Here is a 16,947-nt window from a genome sequence, read left to right on the forward strand (position 1 = left end):
TCTTAAATTCTTGCAGTTTTTTTGGCGCAAAAATATGATTTATGCGGTGCAGAATTTCATTTTTTGATACAGGTCGCTCGCATTTAATGCGATACCCGAAATATGCGTTTTTCCTTCAGTGCGATAACAATTTTAGTCCCGTAAGAGGCATCGGCAAGTTCGAGGACAAGATCAGAACGTCAGTCAGTGCTGGTGCAACTATAAGTTTGAGCAAAACATCTCACGCGCGTAATCCGTTGTTTGAAAAAATGGAGAGACTGCTGAACATTTGGATTGAAGATAAGAATCAGAAGAACATGCCATTGAATGGAGAGTGCATACGCATGAAAGCCAAACGGATTTACGACCACATTTCACAATTCTCAGTGGCTATTCCCGAATTTTCAGCGAGCAAAGGATGGCTGGACAATTTCAAAAAGCGATTTGCGTTGCATAATATATGTCTCACCGGTGAAGCCGCGTCTGCCGATGAGGAGGCAGCTAAATATTTATTCCTATCCTAAAAAAAAAACATCGAAGAGAGCGGATATAACGACCATCAAATATTCAACGCTGACGAAACCGGATTGTTTTGGAAAAAGATGCCGAAACGGACCTATGTGGCGAAGACAGAAAAAAGGGCTCCAGGTTTCAAAGTCGCTAAAGATCGACTGTCCTTACTATTCTGCAGCAATAAATCGGGTGACCTGATGACAAAGCCATTAGCAATTCATAAGTCTCTCAATCCACGAGCATTCAAGAATGCAGACAAGCAGAAGTTTCCTGTATTTTGGAGAGCGAACAAGAAGGCATGGATGACGGCAGCTTTATTTCGAGAGTGGTTTACCGACATGTTTGTTCCAGAGGTCAAGCAATACCTAAAGAAGAAAAACTTGAGTTTCAAAGTTTTGCTCCTCATTGACAACGCCACATGTCACCTTGAGGATCTTAGCCATCCGAATGTAAAAGTAGTCTTCCTACCGGCTAATACGACCTCAATAATTCAACCCATGGATCAAGGAATCATTGCTACATTTAAAGCATTGATGCTGCTGTACACTTTCGAATGGTTACTCGGAGAGCTCGACTCTGACAGCAACAACACCGTCTCGGAGATATGGAAAAAATACACAATGGTTGACTGCCTGGATTTTATTCGACGATCACTACAATCAATTCAAAAAGAAACTCTGGCCGGCTGCTGGAAAAACATTTGTCCGGTGAAAGTAGTTGACGAAATTGTTGGAAAGATCACACCTGTTGCTGAACACATCGGCGCCATTGTTGCCATTGCACACTCCGTTGGACATACTTGACATACTTAAAAACCAGACAATCGAAATCGAGATCGTGGACGAACAGCGAGACCTCTCCCAAATCATGACAACATCTGCGATTAAAAATATTCTCGAACTATCGGACCAATTACGAAAATGTGCGTTGGATTGCGATGACAACCTGGAACGAAGTGCTAAATTCGAACGCGAATTATCCAACATTATGGCGCTTTACCACGAGCTGAAAAAGACATTTGATCGTCTTAACGAACAGCTAATTCATGTAGACGAGCACTTCTTTGATCATTTGCTAACGACAACGGACGACCACGATGAAGAAGTCGAATCGTCATCCTCAAAACAATAATTTTGTTACTGATTCACGTACATAAACTCAATCGTCAGACAGCTTAACCTGTAAGCGATGGCAGAAGTAAAAATACATTGAACTTAGCTGTGAGTGAGGTGAGTGAAATTCTTTAAACTGAAAATTGCGCGAATATTTCAATATATCTACAACATGGAGAAGTTTGAAATGTGCGGATTTTACTTATATGCGGGTCTTAAGTGTCGCATTGATTGCGGGCCGCATGTACTTCATTATCATAGTCAATTTTTAAATTCTTAAAAACTCTTACGTTTATATAGTGCAAAATGGAATCTATCACTAGAGTGGTAATTTCGCGCCCATGCATTTTTAAGTTGCAGTACTTTTGGATGCGTTGTGTTGGAAATCGGCGCTAATTTGAGAAAAATTTATTAAACATAAATGTGCTGCCCATATAAAACAGGTTGCTCGAATACACAGCATATTGATCAGTCTTATAGATATAATTTAGACTAACGAATCGTCGAATTGATTTACTTGTTTTGGTTAAAAGATTAAACATAAAAGTTAAAATTTGTCATTAATTGTAAATGTGATTGTTTATAATGGTGGATCGTTGAGCTCAGTATCTCTTCCATGAATGGTTTTAAAATTGACTTGTCTAGCTTGAGCTCGTTGAAGAAATTGATTACACTAACGCCACATGTTCCTCGTCGACCAAACCAAAGTCCACGTATATACCAGTCTTTGATTTTGAATGAATTCGCCTATTTTTCTTTGTAGATTGGAATGCATTTTTCGTAAATGGACGATTTCTCTTCAACAATTTTCCTGTCCTGATCCAGGTCATTGTTTTCGTACCGAATGGTCGGATCAATAATGTACGCTCTATTCTTTTTAGTATCGAATGCAATTATGTCGCTGAATCTCGAGCGTTCGTCGTTGTCGTATCCTGAACTTCTTCAAAACATTGACGTCCTTTCTCTTGCAGAAGATTACTCAAGCGATGTTTAACTCTGTGATGGCTGGCGGTGACCAGGAGATTGTTTGAAGGGCAGCTTCCAGTTACATGAGAAATTGTTTCTGTCTCTCGGTCGCATTTGCGACAGAGGTTGGAAGAGCTTTCGACTCCGGGTACTCCGTTCAGACTCGCATAGTTGATATTTAGTTTTATCGCTGACACCCATTCCGACGAAGATAGAGAATTTTTGTTGTAAACAAAGTCGTTGCCGGCGGTGAAGTTCTTAAAGTGAATTGCTCCGGAACCTTGGTATCTGAGGCTGCACCATTTATCGAACGCTTCGTTTCTTAGTGCTGCTCGCAGTGTTTTTGTTGAGTTTCCGGTGACATTTAAAGCTTGAACGCATGACTCCATTTCCGCTGGGCAATCCGTAACGCTTTGAAATAATCCGTCGTTGATATTAGAAAGCTTGCTAGCGATGGAAAAATGTTGAAGATTAACCTCCCAAGAAGCGCAAAAGAGTCCGAGGCCCCGCAGCTTTCTCGGTGTGTAAAATAGGTTGTCATTGGTCCTCATTGGTAAACCAATTATATCCTTCACTGTTCTGTGAATCATCACGTCAAGACCACTAGTTACATACGACGGAATTTTGTTCGCTGGCGCGGTCTGCAGTGGGTAGACTAACATCGGAAAAACGTATTGGTTAATAATGTTCAATTTCTGGCCTGGCTTGAGAAGATATGATGTATACATGAGGTTGAGGTTCTAGTTTAGGTGCTCTATGCAGGTGTGATGGAAAACTAGTTCCGTTGTAAACGAGCAACCCAGGTATTTAATCCTTTCGTTAGGTTTCGATCCAATTATGGTGCTACCGTCCGATAGACGAAGAGTGCCTTCTACCAAAATTCCATTTTTAATAATTATTGCTTGGCTCCTGGCGGGATTCAGTGACAATCCGATTTTCGAAAAATTCTTTCCAATTAAATCGATGGTACGAACTGCCGATTCTGTTGATTTTGATGTTGTGGCCTGAAAACCCGTTAAACATAGCTCATCGTACTCTTCCGAAAGCTTATATCCGTTGATGTCAGCGAATTGCGTGTCACAGATTCCCTCATAGCTAAAATCGATTGCAATGTTGAACAGGATTGGAGAAAGAGGTCCGCTCAATGTACTCGTCTTCAAGGTTTCTTGATTTTCCACTCATTCGGCGGTGGTACCGGATCCGGATTCACCTCCCTCTTGATGGAACGCTTATCCGTTGACTATGGCAAGAACCAAGAAATCCAAATTGGAATTCGCTATCTACCCAGCACCACAGGTTTCAACTGCTGTCCACATTGGAACATTCTGACTGTGCATTCATGGTTGATAACGAAGCTATCTATGACATCTGCAGACGTAATTTGGATATTGAACGACCAACATACACCAACTTGAATCGATTGATTGGCCAAATTGTATCATCAATCACCGCTTCTCTCCGTTTCGATGGTGCACTCAATGTTGATTTGACCGAATTCCAGACCAATTTGGTTCCATACCCACGTATTCATTTCCCATCGGTCACCTGTAAGTTAATCGAAACTGATGCCTTCGACGCTGTGATGCTCATACATTTCTCGTAATTCATTTTTACAGATGCCCCAGTTATCTCAGCTGAAAAAGCCTATCACGAGCAATTGTCCGTTGCTGAAATTACAAACGCCTGTTTCGAACCAGCTAATCAAATAGTTAAATGTGACCCACGTATACCTGTTGTATGACATCCAACGTGATTTTAAGTGTGTCTATTCACGCCGTAAGTGTGCCTAAAATTAAATTTTAAGTGAACGATTCGATGAAAAAGTGAACCAAAAAATACATTTAAACGCTTCCCTGTACGTTAAAAAGACCTCCGCAGATAAGAGCCGCAGATGCAGCCCGATTCAATATTTCAAAGATTTTCTACAATGTGGCTGATTTTATCTATGTGTAGCACGATACGGTTAAACGGAACGCAACATTACCTCAAATCTCTTATGAAATGATAGCATCGGATAAGTGTAGATGTCCGTCTAGTGAGGTGCGGGAAATGAGGAAAAGTAGGAAAATATGCAGTTCAACGACGTTGAAACACCAGAGTGGAGACAATTTGCAGTTTTACCTTAATCTTCGCACAGTTGGATTTTCTACGACCAAAATGAAACGCACGACGACCAAATCAGAGGCAGCATTGTGTTTGGTCAATTCACGCCGTAAGTGCGGTCGAAATTCAAAATGGAAAGTGCTGAGGTCTTTCTAACATAGCGTCATTTTCATACAATGAAGCGTTGAAGGTATTTTTCGGTTCACTTTTTCATCGAATCGTTCACTTAAAATTCAAATTTTAGGCACACTTTCAGCGTGAATTCGCTTTTCATATCAAATTAAATTTATTTTACTTTTGGGCGAGTTTCTCGGGTTTGATCAATTCATTCTTATCAAATGGTCAAAGAAAATCGACAAAAATCAATAAATTTATTTTGTAGTTCATTGTTTCATCCATCGAAAATTCAATTTCTGAAGCGCACTTGTGGTGTGAATTATACACTAGGTCTACCCTTATTAAGGCACTTCTAGGGCTCAAAAATTAAAGTCGCTGAACAAAAAATGCTTAATCATATCGGATAATGTAACAATTGGCATATGTTTTAACTACGACCTTGTGAGGGACTCAAAGCGACATTGGACACTGGTCAACAATAGATTAATCCTTAATCATTAGGGCAAGCTCGCTTAATATGTGTTAAGGGGTATAATGTACCAATGTATGTGTGCCAACTTGTAAAAATAAAAAATCGCTTGACGAACGAATCAAGGTTCTGAAAGAACAGGTTTAGACAACCCTGAGTTGATCATGACACACAAATTGCGAAGTTTATATGAAAAATACAACTTAAAAAAAACAAAATAGATCATTTTCATGACCTTGTAAACGTCAGACACGATCCCAACTGTTAGACATGTCGAAAAATATCGAATGAATTAAACGAACGATTTTCATATAAAAACCAGTAAATTGAACGCAGTTAACGTCAATTGATTGAGGTTACGGACTACTTGACGAAACATTAAGTGGGGTTACGTTGACGAGTACCGTATAATGAAGATGATCTATTCTGAATTTTCCAAAAAAATATTTTCTTCAATTTCCTAGTTGTCCTAGCCTGCTCTTTTAGAACTTTGAAATGAATAATGCTGGAACAAATTCCTTACTCTATCGTCTTAGTGTCAATCTAATCAAAAGGTGAGGCGACATAACTACACGGTCAATATCGTCAGGAACGATATTATCGTTTTTTAGACGATAGTATCGTCTAAAAAACGATAGTATCGTTTTTTGGACGTCTAAAAAACGATAATATCGTCTAAAAAAATTTCATCCAGGACGATAATATCGTCTAAAATTATAAATTTTATAGGCCGTCAGCCAATAACGATAATTCAAACAATAACAATAATATCCAAACATAAACGATAATTCCCAACAATAATGACCTGCCAGAAAAAAGAGCAATTGTGAATGAGTCTAGACGTACAGATGTGTACCATTCACAAACGGCCTTACTTCAAAATTTTTGTGATGCATTGGTTCAAATGCAAACTAGATTCAAAATTTTGGTGGCAAAAGAGATTTTTCGAAATAGATTGAAAATCTTTTTTGATGCTACTGTAATTACTCGGCAACCACACAACGTAGAGATTCCAAATCGGTGTCAAAATGAAGGTATTGGAGCCAAATTAAGAATGCCGGAGGGATATAGTATGTTACTAAGACTAAAAGTCTTTTTTAGCGTGTGAGAGGTTTCCAGACAGAGCCGAAGGCGAAGTCTGGAATCGAATACGCTAAAAAAGACTTTCAGGCGGTGGTACGAATAATATTTTTCATATCCGACGGAGAAAAAGTGCGACGAAGTCGTAATTTTCGGGTCCTAGGTATGAAAAAGGAATTTCTGTTGGAAGGTCTGGTGTGCCTGACAAGTTGTTGAACAAATGTATTTTGTATTCGGCTATGCGGCAATTTGACATGGGTGTTTGACCACTGCCTTATGAGGGACTGATATACGTGTGGGTTCTCAGTCTAACAGGATGTTTCTTTTAAATAAAAGACAAGCATTTAAGCATCTTCAATAACAATTTGTAAAATGATAGTTATAATTCAAAGTTCAGTTTACTATTCAAATACATTCGGAGGAATTTGATAAAGGAATTGCTATCCTTGAATGTAAATTTTTTCATTCATTTAACAAAGTATAGCAAAAGTTTAAGAGCAATGAATGCTTTTCAAATTTGTAGCCTTCGTTTGGACGGAAAAATATTCGTTTTTTTGATGATTTCTCTGAACCAAAATCTTTTTCTGAAAAAGTGAAACCATTAAACCAAGCAAAAATGTGTAACTTTTAAAGGAAAATTTGATTTGTAGGTGATAACTGATCCCACTTGGAGAAACATGTGCAGATTACACAAATTTACACAGTCTGCAAAGGTTACTCCAAGTGGAATTAGTTATCATACAAAAAACATTTTTTCCTTTAAAAGTTACACATTTCTGCTTGTTTTAATGGTTTTAGTTTTTCAAAAAAGATTTTGGTTCAGAGAAATTATCAAAAGCCGAATATTTTTCCTCCCAAATTTAGACTACAAATTTCTGAAGGGATGATCACTTTTAATTCAAATATTCCTCCAATGTTGAAGGTTCCATTTCGAAATATTGGCAGACTTGACAAGGCAGGTATGGCAATTTGCGAGAATCGTTGCGACCTTATAAAAGTCAGTAACTTTCTCATGTCTGATTCTTAATTTTTTTTTTAAATCAACAAATGGAAACAACTGAATAATTTTCGCGAAGCCCCACTCAACAGAAACTCTGAGGCGACTCATTCTCTTGTTAACCGTTTGCTGTTTTTTGGTTAGACGCCCCGCCCCTTAAATGGTACAATAAGCTCTTTTGACAACGGATAGCCAGCGTCACCGCACAAATGCGGAGGATTCTCCCACCCTCGGAATTTTTGCTCCAGTTTTGCAACAGTTTCACTTCGGGCAAGCATATGTCCGTCATGTCAAATACCAAATACAAAAAAACATTTGTTCAACGATTTCTCAGGCACGCTAGACCTTCCAACAAAAAATTCCTTTTTCCTTCCGGCATTCCACATTTGGCTCAAATACCTTCATTTTGACACCACTTTGGATTCTCCACGATGTGTGGTTGCCGAGATATACACTAGGGCTACCCTCGTCTTATTAGAAATAATAAATCAAAAAAAAATTTCAATCTATTTCGAAAAATGTCTTTCGCCACCAAAATTTTGAATCTAGTTTGCATTTGAACCAATGCACCACCAAAATTTTGAAGTAAGGCCGTTTGTGAATGGTACACATCTGTACGTCTAGACTCATTCACAATTGCTCTTTTTTCTGACAGGTCATTATTGTTGGGAATTATCGTTTATGTTTGGATATTATTGTTATTGTTTGAATTATCGTTATTGGCTGACGGCCTCTTTTAAAATATTTTCAGGACGATATTATCGTTTTCTTGACGATATTATCGTTTAAAAAAAACGATAATATCGTTTTTAAACGATAATATCGTTTTTTTGGACGATACTATCGTTTTTTTGGACGATAATATCGTTTTTTTGGACGATACTATCGTTTTTTTGATGATATTATCGTCTAAAAAACGATATTATCGTTTTTTGAACGATAATATAGTCCTGGATGAAAATATCCGCTGGACGATATTATCGTTATTTTCTGTTTCTGAACAAATTTATCGTTATTTTGGACAATATTATCGTCCTGGTCGATAATTTTTGGGACGATAATATCGTTCTGGACGATAGTATCGTCCAGAACGATAATATCGTTTTTAATTAATTTATTTTTTTAAATTTGAGACGATAATATCGTCCAGGACGATAATATCGTTTTTAATTTATTTAAAATAAAAATTCTAGACGATAATATCGTCCTGGGCGATATTATCGTTCTGGATGGTTGTTGAAGACGAAACACAAAATCTTGTAGATAAACACCTTTTTATAGACGGCAAATATATATTAAAAATTGGTTCATACACAGACTAATTTATGAGACGATGCGAGAAAAAAAAATTAACTCCTAAGTTCCGGCACCGTTCCGGCGCCCGGCTCGCATTGCGGCCCTCCGCTTCGCTCCGGGGCAATGGGCCGGATCGCTCGGCGTGTTAAAACGCTTTTTATGTACAATCTAAGTTGGTATTCATTTCGTAAAAAGATGAATTATTTAGGGACGAACTAAACGCCTTTTTTAAACACTGATGTGTAGGTGATTTCCTCTGACAATTGTTTTTTGATATTTTGGAAGAGAATTCGGTTCTTGCTGCACCTCTGAGTAAAATTAAGTCCTGGACAATATTACCACCCAAAACTAAACGATAATATCGTCCTGGGCGATATTATCGTTTTTTTAAACGATAGTATCGTGCTGGACGATATTATCATTTAAGAAAACGATAATATCGCCCAGGACGATATTATCATTTTGGACGATATTATCGTACAGAAAACGAAAATATCCATTAGATTTTCTAGAACGGTAATATCGTCCAGAAAACGATAATATCGTTTTTTGAACGATAATATCGACAATAAAACGATACTATCGTCCAGACAATATTTTAGAATTTTTCAATTTAGACGATATTATCGTCCTGGATGAAAATTTTTTGGCCGATAATATCGTTTTTTTGGACGATACTATCGTCTAAAAATGATATTATCGTTTTTTAGACGATAGTATCGTTTTTTAGATGATAGTATCGTCCAAAAAAACGATAATATCGTTCCTGACGATATTGACGGTGTCGAAATGTCCCGCCACCTAATCAAAATATTCGTGCAAAACTGAAACAAAAGTTTAGTGGAACCGGCTCCGTTCATTTTCATAAAAAAATTCATTTTTGTCAAACGTCATCGATGTCGACCACAAGATTGTAAATAATATTTTGAAGTTGAAACGCGTGTGTTTTTGTACACTTTCGATTGAAATATGGATCCAGGCCCGAATCAGGTATAATTTCCATATAATTCTGTGCATGTCCATCAATTATCCAAGTCAATTCATTGGAATCAATTCCAGATCAAGTTAAAAACCAATATTGCCGATCTCTTCGACAATGCCAAACAGGCGAACTCGTATCTCAAAATATGTGCACCGATGGTACGATACAGCAAGTGAGTGCAGCCTTTTTACGGCACAGAGTTTCGATGATCGCATTTATCAGTGTTTCCCTTTCACAAGATTAGAATTTCGTACGCTGGTTCGCAACTATGGAGTCGATCTGTGTTTCACTCCGATGGTGATGGCTGACTCGTTTTGTCGAAGTGAGAAGGCTCGACAAAATGAATTCTCGACTAATTACAACGATACGCCGGTAATTGCTCAATTCGCAGCACAAACAACATACGAATATTTGTCCTGTGCAGAAATGGTCTTCCCGTAAGTATGATGGAATGGGAACAACGTTAAATGTAGTCGTGGGCGATTAGGCTTAGGAATAAGGTGCTGGGACTTGTAAAGGAAGTTTTAAAAAGAATCGATTGGGAAACCCCAAACAAAAATTGTTGACCGTTTATCGTGAATACCAGGCCCGGACTGGCCCTATTGGAATTCAGGCGATGCACGAAGGGATTTTTGTATCAATGAAGGACTTTTAAGAAATGTTAAAGATTTTTTCGAGCCAATCCGGCCATCTGTGGTACACTTGCACCAGTTTCAAAGTAGAGCAAAATCTAATGATTCCGAAGTATGACTGAAAAATGTGCCACTTTTGAGTGTCCTGTCGGAGTGTTAAGACTTACTCACGGACAGGATATGTGTCAAACAAATCATTCGATGAACAACGAACAATTGTCCAAGAAATACGAAGACCGAAAGTGACCGTTGAACCACCACTGCCAGAACGTTTAAATAATGAAAATTGGCTGATAATCCAAACCAAATTCTTTGTACATTTATTTTTGTTTGACGTTTAAAACGTCACTTTGAAAGATGTAATAGACCAACTTTTGATTCCAACAGCCTCAATTTATTCGAGACTGAAAGACTTTCTCTGTTCATTTCCAGTTATGTTGATGGAGTCGATTTGAACTGTGGCTGTCCTCAACGATGGGCTGTTTCTACTGGTAATTTTTGCTTTCATTCTTCGAACTGTACATTTCAATGAAATCGTGCAAAATTTACAGGCTATGGCTGTGCACTACTCAAAGATCCCCAACTATTGAAAGACCTAACATCGACAATACGCAGAAACTTTCCAACCAACTTCAGTGTGTCGGCTAAAATTCGCGTTCAAAGGCCCCTCGACATAACAATTGATTTGGTGCGTCAGCTGGAAAAATGTGGTGTCACCTTTATCACAGTACACGGTCGCACGCCGACACAAAAAATCGGTGAACCATCGAACGTGGAGTATTTAGCCGAAATTAAGAAATCCATTTCGATACCAATGGTCGCGAATGGCGATGTAAAAACGTTAGACGAAGCGAACGAGTTGTACGAGCGAACGAAATGTGATGGAACCATGTCCGCCCGGGGTATTCTATCGAATCCGACATTATTTTCGGGTACAAATGTGCCGTCAGTTTCGTGTCTACAGAATTGGATCGACATAGTCCATGCGAATCCGAATGTAACATTTCAATGTTTCCATCACCATTTGAGTTTCATGATGGAGAAGTTGCTGCGACGGAAGCAACGGATCGCGTTCAATCAACTTTCCAGCAAAGGGCAAGTGCATGACTTTCTGGAGCAACACTTCGGAATTGTGCCTGACCGATCGAAGACTGGTGAAACGATTGTGTGCGAGTACGATGAAAGTAAGTTTCGACAACGATCGACAGAGCATGACATTGAAGCCAAGCGAATCGAATACAATAGTGGCAATAATCCGGGAAAGTTTTTCGAGAGTCAATTGACGAGTGATGATGAAGGTGAAAGTGATGAAGACGGGGTCATTTTTAGTAATATATTCGATACGTAAGCGAATTTTAAGTGTTTTTCTTTGGGTTAAGTCGTCCTTATGTAGAGGAGCCACTAATTGTGCTCATAAAACCAAGAAAATTGTTTCAGAGTTCAAAGGCAACCAAAGTTTTAATTCGTAGCATTGAGGGTTAGACTGGAAGGTCCTACTGCATTGGCTATTAATTTTAATTTTTTTTTTTTTTTGAACTGGGGTGGTCTGTTTCATACTCAACATACTGGGACCGACCTAACACACCATCACTCAATATTACGGAAATTGTTGGGAAGAAGTCCTGTCGAAAAAGTTCAATTTGTCTGAAGGAAATTTGTGTTGCGAGAAACCGTCGTCGTTACCAAAATCTGTCCCTTTCGATAAATTTGCTACGGTTCTCTAAGAGAGTCAATCGTTTTCGTAAAGAAATTGGGAAGAAAGAGAGCTTCGAAAGCAGGGATTACGCGTAGGACGAACCAATGTGCTACGGCAGAAAGGGCCGTAAAGGGAAAGTTATATTTCACTTCTAGTCTTCTGTATAACCATAAAGAGAAGCCTTGCCAAATTAAGCCGTAAATAATGGCAGTCATTACTGGACTGAAAATTAACAATTCGTCATTTGATTAAGGCTAAAGAAAACAAGGCTCGGTTATTTGGATTTTTAATTCCTCTCGCTGCTCTCTCAAGGCTCGGTGATTTTTTTTTTAACGAAATCTTCTGAATCAGCCACTCATTAAACTTCTCTCCATTTGATCAGGAGAAAAATTCACTAAATCACTGAAATGCATATAATTAGTCATGTTCATTCCACAATGACCGGTATTTTTGGGGAGTGCATTCTCCTCAATCCGGACGATTGAAATCCAAAAAATATTTCGACGAACAACGAAACCAACATATATACCACGAACGACACTAGATATATATCGCACTGACACTGACTCCATAAATTAAATGTTACCAAAAGGTAAACAAAGGTCCGTATGCATAAACTCGAAATGATGCAATTATGCAACCTCACGTGTACCCCTGTTCATGCAATATGGACAAGGAAGAAAAAAAAAAAAAACTTCGCGTCATAAAAACCAAGCCCGAGTATAATGGTGCACATTACGCGAACACACTCGAATGTGCCCCATTTTGAAAAAGACATCTGTTCAGTGTGTCACGGCTGTGCTGTTGGGAAGGAGTACACCTTTCCTCGACCAGTAACTCGATCGAAAATGATGTAATCGGATCGTTTTCCGGTCACCGTTTATCTTGAAGTTGAAATATTAGATCGGGACGTTAAAATTGTGATATTTAAGATTATACGCGACGCAGTGAATCAGTGACGAAAATTTTTTTGTAGACGCACAAAACGAAATATTTCGATAAAAGCATTCCGCGTCTAACGATTTAAATGTGCAACAACGGATTTCGATTCCTTGCACAAATTGTGATACAATAAACGCGTAGTGACAAATGTTCGACCGGAATTTTAAAGCAAAATTGCTGAAAAATGGAAAATAGTTTGGATTTAACCCGTGAAAATTTGACGAGCATTTGTAGGCTATGCCTGAAAGTGCCGAAAATTTCAATCAGTATTTTTGATCGAGTCGATCCAAATCCAAATAAAAAGCCATTGAAAGACCGAATATGGGCTATGTATTCGGTGAAGGTAAGGAATTCGATTTGGAACGGTTCGACGATTTTTTTTGTCAATTTTTTGTGATAATTTATTGGATGGAAGACATTTTTTCATTCATATGACATTCGTTCAGTTTTGCGTTCCCAACGTTTCCAAGCAATCTTTTGTCATGACACGCGCGAGTTCGCCACAAAGATTGCGTTCACTTTCACTTTTCCAATTTCGTCGTTAGGTTTTTGAAATTTTCCGGGACAATTTTTGAGCATTGTCAGTACGAAAATCTGTAATTTGTAAGGCTTGATTTCCACCTACAAAAAATCCATTCCGTTTACCTAAGCCACGCCTCTTTTCTATTGTTTAAAGAGCAAGCGGATAGAAAACAGACCGATTTTTTCGTAAGTGGAAATCAAGCCTAAAACGTGAGGCTAGTGTTTATCGGCTCTTCAAGGTCATACAGACCCGGCATTTTGATTTTCGTATGAATAAAGGGCAAAAAAATGCTTATCCAACGCACTATGTCACCATCCATGTTGTATATTACCTGTGTTGCCTAGTGAATTAAAAGATGCTAATGCCGTTCACCCGTAGGGACATTACACCACTTTAGGACGAACTACCCATCTAGCTGGAAGATGTTCCTCTTTAATTTTTCATTTTTCTCAACTGATCACAACCGACTCCTTCCTTCCAGGTGTCTCCGAACGATGGTCTGCCGACAAACATATGTCACCGTTGCCTGTACCTGACAGAGATGTACACGGATTTCAGCGAAAGTGTTCGCCAGTGCGAAATTAAACTGCAAAATTTTATATCTTCTGCATCGATAGAATTGGTGTCCAATGCACCAATTGCTGAATGCGCAACAAACGGATTATTACCGTTGAATGCCAACGATAGCGTTACCGTTATCGATCCGTCGAAAGAGTACCAGAGTACTGATGACGAAAGCTCTGCGTCGGACACGGAAATTTTCACGACACCATTACCGCCGGCTAAGCAACAGAATGCAAAGGTGAATCGGTTCAAGGCCCAGCAAATTAAAAACGTTTTCTTCTGCGAATTTTGTGATAAGGCATTCGTCAGTCAGGAGGAATGTCTCAGACATCAATTAACCAGCCACGATCAACAGAATCCCCATATCTGCACGTTTTGCACATTCCAATGTGCATCGAGAAACACGATCATTGCCCACATTAAGGAATGCCATGATCTGAAGCCATTCCTGTGTACACAGTGCCACAAAAAGTTTGGAAGACGGTCGGACCTGCGCAAACATTCGGTTGTACATACAGGAATACGTAAGTTCGCTTCACTCACTGGACACGTTGACACGTAAGCCGACAATAATTTCAATTTCTCATCCAGGGCCGTTTAGTTGCAAGATCTGTAGCAAGAACTTTTCGCGAAACACCAACCTCACCAAACACATGCGAATCCATGATAAAGATCAAATCAAACGAGACGATCAACTGGCCAGTACCTCACGCAACCGTAACGACGCCGAGAATATGGTCATTTCGCTGGACCCATTCAATGATCAAGATTCGAATGTGGACGATGACAGTCACTTGAAGGCTCTACCGTTACGCAGAAACGTTGCATTCAACCAGCCAGAATCTATTCCGGTAGTTCTACAGCAAAACTATCACATGAATCCAGTTCCAATACCGCCAGTTCCACCTAGTCTCCCACCAATTCACATGTCACTTCCGAATCCAATCAACATCCCAGCACCAAAGCCCAGCATACCAGTGCCCGTTCAATCAATCGATCCCATCGAAATAGAACCGGAACCAGAGACAAGCATTTCGTTATTGTACAAGGGAAGTGTACCATCGGATGCGGTGGATTTTGCCCGTCACGTGACTGGCGATGCAGTTACATTCATGCCAAATAAGTCGAACAAAGAACCAGTCGTCAAGCCGAAAACATTCTGTTGCACCAGTTGTCCCAAGAAATTTGCGACGCAGTCGTCACTGTTGAATCACCGAAACATTCATTTGGACATTCGGAATCATGTGTGTGTTGTTTGTAATAAATCCTTCATCCGGAAGAGAGGTAAGTCTACAGTTTGCTTTAATGTTAGGGAAGTCACGTGAGGACGTGAGGGTGACATGTTGGGTCAGAGGTGATGAGACCACAGTACTAAAATATTTGAATATTTCCCCCCGCACAGAACTCGATCGCCACTCCACCATTCACACCACAAACCGCCCATTTGCCTGCAACAGTTGTCCCAAAAAGTTTGGAAGGAAAGACAAATTGGTGCGACACGAGAAGACGCATTTGGAATATTTCTGTCCAAAATGCCATTTAGCATTCAACCGCAAAGATGCAATGCTCTTGCACCTGAAAATGCACGAGAGTACCGACAATGCCGCAAAAGATGAGCTGTTGCATGCAAACATTAGATCGCAAAACGAATTGCTCAATCCAATGGCGTTCGTTCGACCGAGAAACGAATATGAGGCTCCGATGAATTTAATTGTAACCGAACAATCGAGCGTCCAGCCGAAAATGTATACGCCGTGGCCGAATTTGGGCCTACACGATAATTACGTACCTTTTCAGTAGTGGAAGAAGATTTATAAGACAAAGAAATGCGAAAAAAAGGGAAAAAAATTGTTCATTTAAGTGCGGAAGTGACCACTACACTGAAATCATTCTCGTTAAGCTGTGCTCTGAAATTAAGTCAATGTTTAATTTCGTTTCATTAGAGTCAGGAAATAAACAGCTCCAACATTCATTAGATTCGTTGTTTTACAAGGAAACATGTCCGAACGTTAGCTAGCAATTCAAACTACTACTACGACAACGTTGTACAGTAATTTACGTTTGTAGTTATGATGCAGATAAAAATAAAGAATTTAATTTTGGAAAGAGAGAACATCAAGGACTCTGATAAGATGGATCAGGACGCTGATAGGATGGATCAGGTAGCAATTATATTAATTACAAAATTTTGAGTTCCTGTATATTGTCATGAGGAGAGTTCGTATTGTCGTGAGGAGAGTTCGGATTTCATTTGTGTGAATTTATCTCAAATTTCGTTTATTTTGAGTTTGTTCAAAGTTAGCGTTTACTCCGTGCTGTATTGGGGATTTTTCTAAGCACTCCAATTTCTATCACCTTCATCATCTGATGACAAAGTATCCAAATTTATAAAATAGTCAACAACCTGTTCAACGTTGTAAATTTATGCTGTCTTGTAAAGGAGCCGGTGGAACAACTGATGATGGACAGTCCTATACTGTCCTAGGGCCAACACCGGACTCTGAGGCCGAAACAGTACTTCCGTTTCGATAGAACTCTCTATCAAATTCACTGTACGTGATGATCGGTTGGGGAGGGAAGAGCTAATACTCTGTTAAGGTTTGATTGAGTTCAATGATTGAGTTCATTTTTGTGCAAATCTTGTCGTTATCATCGAAGTGTATCGTTGTTTGTAGAATGGAATGTGCGCCACATATTAAGTCGGTGGCCGAGAATCTCAGGGAGATACCACTATTTTTGAAAATTCTTGTATATTTCACGAAACCTGAACCGATTTCACTAAACTTTTTTTTTGCTGAAAGTTATTCACAAGATACCTAGTTTGACACCAATATGAGGTCATTGGCATAACGTCTCGGAGAGATATGACCAAAAAGTGTTTGTTTGTATTCGACTTTCCAAGATATTCTCAATAAATCTCAAATGATTTCGGTAAACTTGTTTTCCTGTAGATCCTGACGCTATAAGTCCACAACT

At 39.1% G+C, this 16,947-nt stretch overlaps 3 protein-coding genes and 1 pseudogene across 4 annotated transcripts; all 4 read left to right on the plus strand.

The window, feature by feature from the left end:
- The first annotated feature begins 86 nt into the window (after positions 1–86).
- Positions 87–1,623, plus strand: LOC119082534 (tigger transposable element-derived protein 1-like). Its single transcript, XM_037192046.1, has 3 exons — positions 87–476; positions 522–1,205; positions 1,312–1,623. Exons 1-3 carry the CDS (start codon positions 87–89, stop codon positions 1,621–1,623), a joined length of 1,386 nt encoding a protein of 461 aa, XP_037047941.1.
- Positions 1,624–1,680: 57 nt separating this feature from the next.
- LOC119082535 lies at positions 1,681–4,311 on the plus strand (annotated as a pseudogene).
- Positions 4,312–9,516: 5,205 nt separating this feature from the next.
- On the plus strand, positions 9,517–11,600 carry LOC119082624 (tRNA-dihydrouridine(20a/20b) synthase [NAD(P)+]-like). 2 transcript variants are annotated; one of them, XM_037192186.1, is made up of 5 exons: positions 9,517–9,622; positions 9,692–9,786; positions 9,854–10,051; positions 10,679–10,737; positions 10,798–11,600. In XM_037192186.1, exons 1-5 carry the CDS (start codon positions 9,602–9,604, stop codon positions 11,592–11,594), a joined length of 1,170 nt encoding a protein of 389 aa, XP_037048081.1. In that variant the 5' UTR covers positions 9,517–9,601; the 3' UTR covers positions 11,595–11,600. The 2 variants fall into 2 exon arrangements, with proteins under 2 accessions (XP_037048081.1, XP_037048082.1); XM_037192187.1 differs by lacking the exon at positions 9,517–9,622 and having other exon boundaries at positions 9,859–10,051.
- Positions 11,601–12,645: 1,045 nt separating this feature from the next.
- On the plus strand, positions 12,646–15,949 carry LOC119082616 (zinc finger protein 271-like). Its single transcript, XM_037192175.1, has 4 exons — positions 12,646–13,227; positions 13,889–14,495; positions 14,563–15,255; positions 15,374–15,949. Exons 1-4 carry the CDS (start codon positions 13,069–13,071, stop codon positions 15,769–15,771), a joined length of 1,857 nt encoding a protein of 618 aa, XP_037048070.1. The 5' UTR covers positions 12,646–13,068; the 3' UTR covers positions 15,772–15,949.
- Positions 15,950–16,947: the final 998 nt, after the last annotated feature.

Source organism: Bradysia coprophila, unplaced genomic scaffold, assembly GCF_014529535.1.
Source record: "Bradysia coprophila strain Holo2 unplaced genomic scaffold, BU_Bcop_v1 contig_476, whole genome shotgun sequence".
Taxonomy (NCBI): domain Eukaryota; kingdom Metazoa; phylum Arthropoda; class Insecta; order Diptera; family Sciaridae; genus Bradysia; species Bradysia coprophila.